Here is a 9,623-nt window from a genome sequence, read left to right as displayed (position 1 = left end):
GTCCAAGCAGAAATGGACTAACCTCAAGCGTAGAACCCATAGGTACCAGTAACAGGTACGGGTAATGGGGGCATAGCGATTCTTTGCTCTGATTAGCTTGATTAATAACTCTTAGCAAGTGACTCTTTCCTTTAAGAAAGAATAGACTATAAACCCCAAGGAGTTCTTTCCTTTTCACCTTGGAATATTCAGAAAAAAAGGAGTCGAAGGAAAGCTGATCAAGAGAATGAGTCTTTCTCTTCCAAGGGCGGATCCAGAATTATTCTTTAGTGGAGATGAGACGGAAAATTGGCTAAAATAAATTGTGAAAAAAACCAAAAAAATCTGAAAATTTAAATTTAACAAGGTCGAATTGAAGGTTTTCGAAAATACATTGAGGGCAGCCGACCCCACTCATCCTTTAGTGGGTCCACCCCTACTTCCAAGGATGCACTAAGGCATTCTCGGGTCGAATCAAGCATCTAATGACTACCAAACAACTGGAGGGCAAAGGAAGATAAAAAGAGTGTAAAAAGTAAAAATAAGCCTTATTACTTTTCTTTCTTAATATAACTGAAAAATTTCACCTGTGTGCTGGTTCAAATAAGGACTAGACAACAATCAATAAAGGTGAAAAAACTAAAGGGAGTTGAGCAGTGAAGAAGCCTACACACAAGACCACTTGAAACAATACATTAAAGTTTGTTCATCATGCATAACATACGGAATGCTGCCTAAACGGAAATGTTTCATTTTTATAAATTTGAGAGAGAGGGTGGCTATCCATTCAGAATTCCGTAGGTGGCTTCAATCGTACAAGTCTCTTGATTCTCTCTTTATCCGTGTTCTCCAGCAGCCCCTTCAAAAAAGGAGTGTGGCAATTTCATAAGCAAATATACTACTTGATCTCCACGAAATGAAATGGGCAGCAAAGTGCAAGGGTGTAGCAAAAATAAATGTCAACTCGCTTACTGGCCAGCTTTCATCGATATCAAAGCAAACCTTTTGATGCAATATAGGAGAGATTTTACTTAATATAGTTTCCAATTTTAAGGTTTATGTTAGGAAACTTAATCATGTTTAATTTAATAGCTTTTATTAGATATTTGCTACTTAGAAGAGGATCTTTGAAACCCTATATTGTGGGGACTTTTGCAATGTAATTGAAACAAGCCTTAATAATGAAATAAACAGATGTTCTTCCCCTATTACTCTCTGTTCTCTCCCTCTTCTTCTCTCTCTTCAGCCTCCTTTTCTATCCTTCTCTTCCCTTTCCCCTTCTCCTACAATTCTCCTATTGCGTTCGGCGTCAATTTGGTAGCACAGCTCAAATTGTTTCCTTTGACCAACAAAGTAGTTTCCATCCAATCCATACGCACACCACTGCCTTCCACAATCGATCCAAGCCTTATAACCATCTTTCACCAAAACACCAAACATAAATAAGAGAGGCAGCAGCAGTAGTTTCTAGTTATTTGTTAATCGTTAGAGAGGGGGGAAGAGAGAGTAGTCGAATAGTACTGCTCTTCAGAACGTGTGCTACTGTTTTTGTTGCTATTCTTTAAATAAATTGCACAATAAATCCAACACCACGCCAATAACCTAGCCCATTCACCATACAGGTCCAACTCACTTAAATACTCTTTGGGAAAAAATCACAATTCAAGCATTAAGTAGAGGCCTCGCAAATTTAAGGGAAAAATTTTTAACTTTCTAGAAATCAGATGGTAATTACATTTTGTTAATTAAATAATTTTTGCAAATTTAAGGGAATAATTTTTAACTTTCTAGAAATCAGATGGTAATTACATTTTATTAATTAAATAAAAAATTATTTATACAATAATATCATTTTCTCTCCGGTATCCATCCTGCCACCGTCTCCTTTTATAGTCGTCGACATCCACTTTCACAATCATCGGCATCCAAATAACTTAGCCCAAGGGAAGATAAAATCTAAAGAGATCGTCGACGACTGAACATCTTCTTCAGCGACCAACTGATAACCACTCAGTTCATCCCCCACTCAAATAGTAGAGAGAGATAGAATCATAGTGGCAGTTCAACAACTATGACCTATATAACGTGACATGTAACCTTTGAACTATAACACGTGACCAATTAATATTGACATGTGAACATAGGTGACTTATATAATATGACGTATAACCTATGAATGGTGACCCGTGACCTGTAAACTATAATATGTGACCCATTAATATTTGACCTATGAACATAAATCATTGATCTGTGACCAATTCTATTTGGTCTATGAAATGTGAATAATGATCTGTGACATTCAAAAATTGTACAAAGACATGTAACATGTTATCAGGTCACATGTCATAGGCCATCGTGCACAAGTTAAGGGTCATTGCATAAATATTACAGATTATCTATTGTACTGGTGACAAATTATTTATTGGTCACAGATTAACCCAATCTACTGGTCACAAACCGTGTTTATACAGATCCGACTCAATCCAAAACTAGCACCATACCCACCAGAACCACCACTTGCACCACCATCGCCAACACTACCACCACCTCAAAATCCACCACAAAACTACCTCAAAAACCAACATAAAACAACTACCAAAAATCACAATCTCCACCTCCACCACAACTACAATCACCACCCCAACAAAAAAACTCCAAACCCTCCTCTACACACTACCACCACAATCACTACCGCAATAAAAACCCAAATCTTGATACCGGCATTTCTCTAAGACTCAATTGCTTCTGGAACTCCTTGTTGCAATTTATCTTCCATTGATCGTTGGAGAGTATGGGTAGTAGAGAGACGTCGGAGAATAAATTTGGGTAGAGATAGAGAGAGAGATAGTGAGGAATGAGAGAAATTTTGGCCCTGTTTGCGAGGGATTTTGAGAATTGATTTTTTGACTGTTAGAAGAAAAGTGAGATCCACCTGTGAGAGAAGTAGTAAAAAATTACTGCTGGAATAGTGAAATAACGATCAAAAAATCAATTTTTTGGGGTAAAAAAATCCCTCCCAAACAGGTTGTTTAATTTTAATTGAATACCTGAGTTTTGCTTAAGTAAACTTCACACTTAATTTTCAATTGTCATCTTTAAATATCTGGTGCTGTGTAATTTCCACATACTCTTCCCACAACCACCAAACAGCCCACTAAGTCGATTTACCCTAACAATAATCAATTAGCCCAACCAGCAACGTCCAATAACCATACATATAAACCATTACATGTTACTTGATCCTAAAACTTTAGTCCATCATCTAACCATAAATCCAGCCCACCCAAACAAAATAACCTAAAGCCCAACAGAGTGCATCCACATTTCCTAAAATAGTCCACTTCCTAACCTTCCTTCTCCACAACCGTAATACTAAATCTGCTGCCCCTTGCCTGCAAGCCACATTCATTGCCAGTACCTCAACCATCGTCCCCGCCACCTTTCACCAGTAGGGCCACCGCCATCATCTTCGATTCCTTCCTACACACAACATTCATGTTGCCGATGTACAATCTGTCTTCCATAGCTCAAATTTTAATTGCCCATTTTTGCTATTGTCGCGAAAAAATCACCAACCATCATCGGTAACTTTCGAGAAAATCCAACCGCTATTGCCAATACATAATACCCAAATCCACTTGGCCACACCACCCACAACCTTCAATCGTCCCAGTAAAATCTACAATGTTTGCTAGATCCTCGTACTCTCTGCCGATCAGAGATATTGGAAGTTGCCTGTCCACTCGTAACATTCATTTGGATTGGAACAAGAATATAGATTGCACCATCAACGGGTCGATTTGCATCTTGAGAGGTATATCGGTTATGTTATTTGAAAGCTCCATTTTCTATTTAAATGTTGGTGGCCAATGAAAAAAATGTCATACTGCATACAATTAATATCACGACTTTTCCACCTATAGCACACCCCTAGGTTAGTGCGATAGTGTGCATTCATGTTCTCCTTTCCCTCCAATTATCCTTTATCTAGACACTTTGTAGGGGACATTCATTCTCCTAGACAAGTTGTATTACAATTATGGGACTTTGATGGCTTCACTGGATTCGATTCATTTCTTGATTGGCTTGAAAATCTTGAAAATTTCTTCATCTATCACAAGTTGAGTGACTCATGTATAATTTGTTATGCTCATACGTCATTGGTAGGTTCTGTTAAGAATTATTGGAGATCACATTCGTGTATTCATCTAGGTCTACACACTATCACTTTGTAGGATAAGATGAAACGAATCCTGAGTAATAAATATGCTCATGTGTATTATCACACTCAACTGTTAAATCAATTCATTTTGTACTGTAGGCAATGTACGTCCATTGTTACTTCGAAGAGTTATTGAATAATAGTAATATTTACGAAGCTTCTCATCTCATAGCTTCTAGGATTATGATAGTTCGAATTCGGAAATCTTGTCTAATGATATTCTTGCATTCCAATACTTAGATGATGCTTACCATCAGGCTAACCTATGGAACATATCCTTTCATCTTTGTCAAGCATGTCACAAGCTAGATCTACCACCACAATCTCAACATGCACCTTCTGAGTCTACTTGTGTTACTCTTGAAGAAGAAATCGAGGTTTCTATTGTGGAGCCAATTGAATATTATGATAACGAGGATGAGGAATTAACCATAGTGTTGCCATCTCAATCAAACAGTCCCCATTTCCTCGTTTCCTTGCAAAAGTTGATCTTGCCTGATTTTTTGTGTAACTCTTAACATTGACTTTTATATAGTTTTACCTCCACTTTGTGATGCTTCAAGGGTTAACACGTTTTCCATCGACATCCAATTGTTACATACTAATTAACGTCATATTAATTTAGCTCTATTCTTTATTACCTTTTATGCCGAGTTTCAAAACCAAATTGTTTTCAATCATGAAACTTATGAGTTGCAATAGACTCGAAATTTAGGCACAAATACCTCCATGACGAATTTTATGCCTTGTGTGTTTCTTAGTATGGTTTCCAAAACATGTAGAGATAGAATTGGATCACTCACTTGACCTTAATCTATTTAACTGGCCAATACACTTAAATGAAGGTTATGTTTTCAATATAGCATAATTGTTTACTTGGGGAACATTTGAGCCACCGGTGTTACACTCATTTGTTTCTACAGGTTAGTCTATTGAACTAGCGTTTTGTGTTCCTCAAGTGAATTCTGTGGTGACATTTGTAGATGAGTCGCACGTGATGTTGCTTCTTGGAGTTCCTTATCGCTGTTTGGGTAAAAGGAAAGATCGTCCCCCTTGGTCAGATCAGATGTTTGAGATTGATATTCAGATTCAGTTGCTGTTACATGATAGGCTTCGTTATCTGGTCAGGAAGAAAGATCGCCCTACTTGGTTAAGAAGCTATAGTCTATCTTGCTAGAATCGAGTTCTCTCAGACGGAGAAAAATGATATAATATAGGAGAGATTTTATTTAATATAGTTTCCAATTCTAAGGTTTATATTAGGAAACTTAATTAGGTTTGATTTAATAGCTTTTATAAGATATTTACCATTTAGAATAGGATCTTTGAAAACCTATATAAAGGGGGCTTTTGCGATGAAATTCAAACAAGCTTTGATAATGAAATAAACAGATTTGCTTTCCCTATTTCTCTCAGTCCTCTTCCTCTTCTTCTCTCTTTTCCCCCTCCTCTCTCTTCTACTCTTCTATTTCCCCTTCTACAATTCTCCTATTGTACCCGGCATCAACGTTTTTGTTCATTATAGCCACAAATAGGGAAATTTTTCTAATGTGAAAGTTATTTCACAGCTTTTTATTAAACAAGAAACTTTTGTTTGTACCCGTGAATGGTAGAAACGAATCCACATATATTGCAAGCTACAAAATGCTCCATAGTCTTCTATAACTTCGAAACTAAAGAGTCAATAAAGCTCAGAAAGAGCTGAAACTCTGCAAGATGATCCAGTTATTTTCTAATAAGCGATCAAGCAAGTACAGGAAAGGAATTGACTAAGTTCATTTGAATTCACTTATGCTAATAAGTGATAACAGTTGCAAAAAAGAAAACAATACACTGAAGACCATCTCAATGAGATTCAGGATGCTAAGAATCTTCATCGTTACAGTTATATAGAACCTGATATAATTTAATTTTTAGTTGATAAATGAAAGAAATATAACTCACCTTCCACACAATCTCATCCAAGCACAAGCAAATCTTCCCGTATTTGTCAAGAAAAAGGCGCTCAGTTGGAGGTTTCCCACATACATCCTTTAGGGCTGAGGTTATAACAAAGATAGCTTCTGCCACTGTTAAAAAGAACCAAGATTAAGCCAAAAGTATGAAAGTAAATGTAATTAAATACCCTACAAGACTGTGGGCTACAAGCATGTAGCTCATATAGCCATCAATGGCAACAGGTCACACGATCTCAAAGAAAGGCATTGCAACCACATTCTTGATTATGAGATGCACGTGTTATGACGCAAACAGAAATGTATAGAATGATCACTTAACAATGTTTACAAACATATTGACCATGCAGCACAAGATTCCACAGAATATCTAAATTATATATGTTCTGATAAGCATATCCTTAGGTATTTAAAGGAAATTTCATTGTACCTGTCCTTTCTCAGTTCCCACATCTCAAAATAATTTCACAATCACAAACATCCAAAAGGAAATACTTACAGGCAAGTTCATCATACTCATCCTTGCCCACAACAAATATACTGACATCACCAAGCACTGTGTAAACAATAAAAACTGACCTGCATAATAGAACAATAACGTGAATACATTTTTGAACAGTATAGATTTGAACAGTATAGATATCACTCATAATCTTAGTTCTTCCTGCACAATCTATGGCTCTGCATTTTAAATCTTAAGGCCATTAGATAATAAACATAGACAGCGTGACTCATAAAATGCAACAAGCTTAAGTCTTCCACAAACTCGTTTAACTGCTTATTCTACAAAATCGTATAAAACACTTGAATTCTTTCACGTAAACAGAAATGAAAGCTAGTCCACAGTACTTAAAACACTAAGGAATAAAGTAGACCAATATAATGGACATAGCCCAGAAAATGAGGAGCACTGAATATAAATAGTTACTACACTCTGAGAATATTCTTGATTCAGAGGTGGTTGAAACTGTATATCCTCAGGGTCATTAAAATGCACTCATGCATAAAATCCTCTGTTTCAAGGTAACATGACTACAGAGAGAAATACAACAAAGTAACAAAAACAGAAATTGATATCGTAAATATTGCAAAATTATATTTTTAGGTCACTAAAGGTGAGAAAATGACATGGTATGAGTACCACATGAATATATGATAAGCATTAATCTTAGAACATTTCCTTTTTCCCATATGACAAAAACTAAACAAGCGTTTAATTGGCATATCAGAACACATTTACTTCCAACATTTAGCTTCTAATACTCTACTAATAAAATCTATTTCCAGAATTGTGAAAAGAGTTGAAGAATTATTCATTCACTCATTTAGAATAATGAAGCAACTTTTATATAACCCTGACAGCTATATTATAAATTTATATTATAAATAAAAGAGTGACGAAGCTAAAATATATTTAATCTTATGTATTTCTTCCTCCTCCATGATGACAAAACCAACCAAGGCCTCACTTATAATTTGGTTTTAGCAACCAAGACTACAAACAAATACCAATGGCACACACATGTATTAACATAATTTAGAGGTCATGTACAAACAGCACAAACTTCTTGTAGGGATATAGCATTCTATTTCAGCTCAATCACTTCAACCAGACCAGCTTTCAAAGGCACGGCATCCCCCTGTCCAACTCCAAAACTCTATGGTAGTGAATGGCAAATGTTCAGAACCAGATACAGTTGGTATTGCTATATGTTTATAATTGGAATTATGATGCAGAGTTTGAATACAAAATTATACATTTAAAAGAACGCAACCACGTGCCCAGCCATTAACAAACAAGCATAATATTTGAATATTCTAGCCCAGAAATTATATACAATAACCAAGTAAAATGGAGTAATAGCAAAACATACTTGTGGGATGCAACAAGAAGCTCCTCATTCTTGACACCTTTAAGATTATCAGCTCCGAGCTTCACTAAGAAAGACCGCCAATGCAAACGTTCCTCAGCCGGAACTCCATTGAAACTACATCGGCCGAACCCAAATAAATCTTAGAGTGTGTTTGATTGGCATATAAAATATCACCTAAAAAAGAAAATGTTTTCCTTCTTTTGTGGAAAATACAAACTACCTCCACCCAAGGAAAATATTTTCCTTAAAAACAAGGAAAATTAGACATATTTTCAAAAGTTAGAAAATATTTTTCATGGAAAAAATTAGCAATCAAATGACTCAAGTAAGAATTTGGATGGAAAACTGATATTTTTCACGAAAAATAAATGTTATCAAACACATCCCTAGGGTTCGATTACAAATAACACTTTTTTCACTCAATTACTTGAAGTAGTTCCATCACATCAAGTCAAATGTTGAAAAAAACAAAAATTAGTCCTCTAGCAGTTATTGAGTGTTCGGTTATTATTATTAGTGACATTTTAGGAGGAATAATATTGGATCTCACGAAATGTATGGTAAATAAATAGGTGGTACTTGTAAATGTGTTGTTGAAATTAATGTTTAACTTTGACAAAATACAAAAGTTGAATGTTTGACATAAGTTCACCTCAAATCTTTTCCTTAGATCATTAAAAGTTAACTAGCTACATAAAGCTTGATTGATCAAAATACCAGCTCTTTTTAATAATTGTAACTCAGATCGAGTGGTAATAAACCTTAAATTGACGTAAATTTGAACTCATTTACAAAATGTAGTGAATTCATAACATTTGATCTTTATTTCTTAAATTCTCAAAATTCAAAAACTCTCACGTCTTAATCTTAAATTTTCAGAATGGAGTTCTTGAATTTAATCTTAATTATTAAATTTCTAAGCAGGACACGTTAATCTTAAAATTCTAGATCTTTATATGGACTAATTTATTTATTCTCAACATACAATCTTAAAGTTAGAGTGACCCAATTCAATTTTTGAGAGAAAGAAACTATATTCTACAGAATGAACTGAAAATTGAAAAAATCAAGAATCAAACCGCCCAGATCGTGAAACAAAGTGGAGCAGTGATAGAATTGAAAATCGGAATGTAAAAATTTTGTGTAATAAACTTGCGGGTGTAAGGATTAATATATGGAATAATTTTACCGTTCAACGAGAATATTGCCTTCAGAATTGGCGATCAAGACAGCGAGCAGCATTTTCGTTCGACGAGAATGTCCAGCGCTGGGCAAGTTTCACACACTAATCACGACTTCAGCGGATGTTACCGTGAAACCGTGTATAAGTATCCCACGACTTTTGTTGGGATTCTTGTTCCAATCTGTAGCGGAATCATAATTCACATTTGACAGTGACTAGCAATCACACATTTCATTACTTTTATTAAAATATACTAAAAATTTAATTTTAATTCCAATTAGTGGATAAAATTTTCAATTGGTCATTAGAATGAGCCCCTGTTTGGCCCCCATTTTCGGTAATAAAAATGGGGGGAATAGTGTTTTGTTGAAAAAATGAGTGGTTAAAAAAGAATGAAAAATTTTCGATTT

The 9,623-nt window shown here is 35.3% G+C and overlaps 1 protein-coding gene across 1 annotated transcript; it reads right to left on the bottom strand.

Annotated features, from left to right (window-relative positions):
• Positions 1–515: 515 nt before the first annotated feature.
• LOC111372182 lies at positions 516–9,411 on the bottom strand. The gene is made up of 5 exons (XM_022994384.1): positions 9,220–9,411; positions 8,031–8,144; positions 6,656–6,735; positions 6,146–6,270; positions 516–838 (listed from the first exon to the last, which is right to left on the bottom strand). Exons 1-5 carry the CDS (start codon positions 9,270–9,272, stop codon positions 767–769), a joined length of 444 nt encoding a protein of 147 aa, XP_022850152.1. The 5' UTR covers positions 9,273–9,411; the 3' UTR covers positions 516–766.
• Between the last annotated feature and the right edge of the window lie 212 nt (positions 9,412–9,623).

This window comes from Olea europaea, chromosome 23 (genome assembly GCF_002742605.1).
Source record: "Olea europaea var. sylvestris chromosome 23, O_europaea_v1, whole genome shotgun sequence".
Classification (NCBI taxonomy): domain Eukaryota; kingdom Viridiplantae; phylum Streptophyta; class Magnoliopsida; order Lamiales; family Oleaceae; genus Olea; species Olea europaea.
This window is presented reverse-complemented; position numbering and strand designations above follow the sequence as displayed.

Coding starts and splice junctions, on each gene's coding strand:
- LOC111372182 (XM_022994384.1), bottom strand. CDS start 9,272: ATGCTGCTCGCTGTCTTGATCGCCAATTCTGAAGGCAATATTCTCGTT. Junction 8,145..9,219: donor GGCAATATTCTCGTTGAACG/GTAAAATTATTC, acceptor CGGCCGATGTAG/TTTCAATGGAGTTCCGGCTG. Junction 6,271..6,655: donor TGAGTATGATGAACTTGCCT/GTAAGTATTTCC, acceptor TCTTTTTAACAG/TGGCAGAAGCTATCTTTGTT.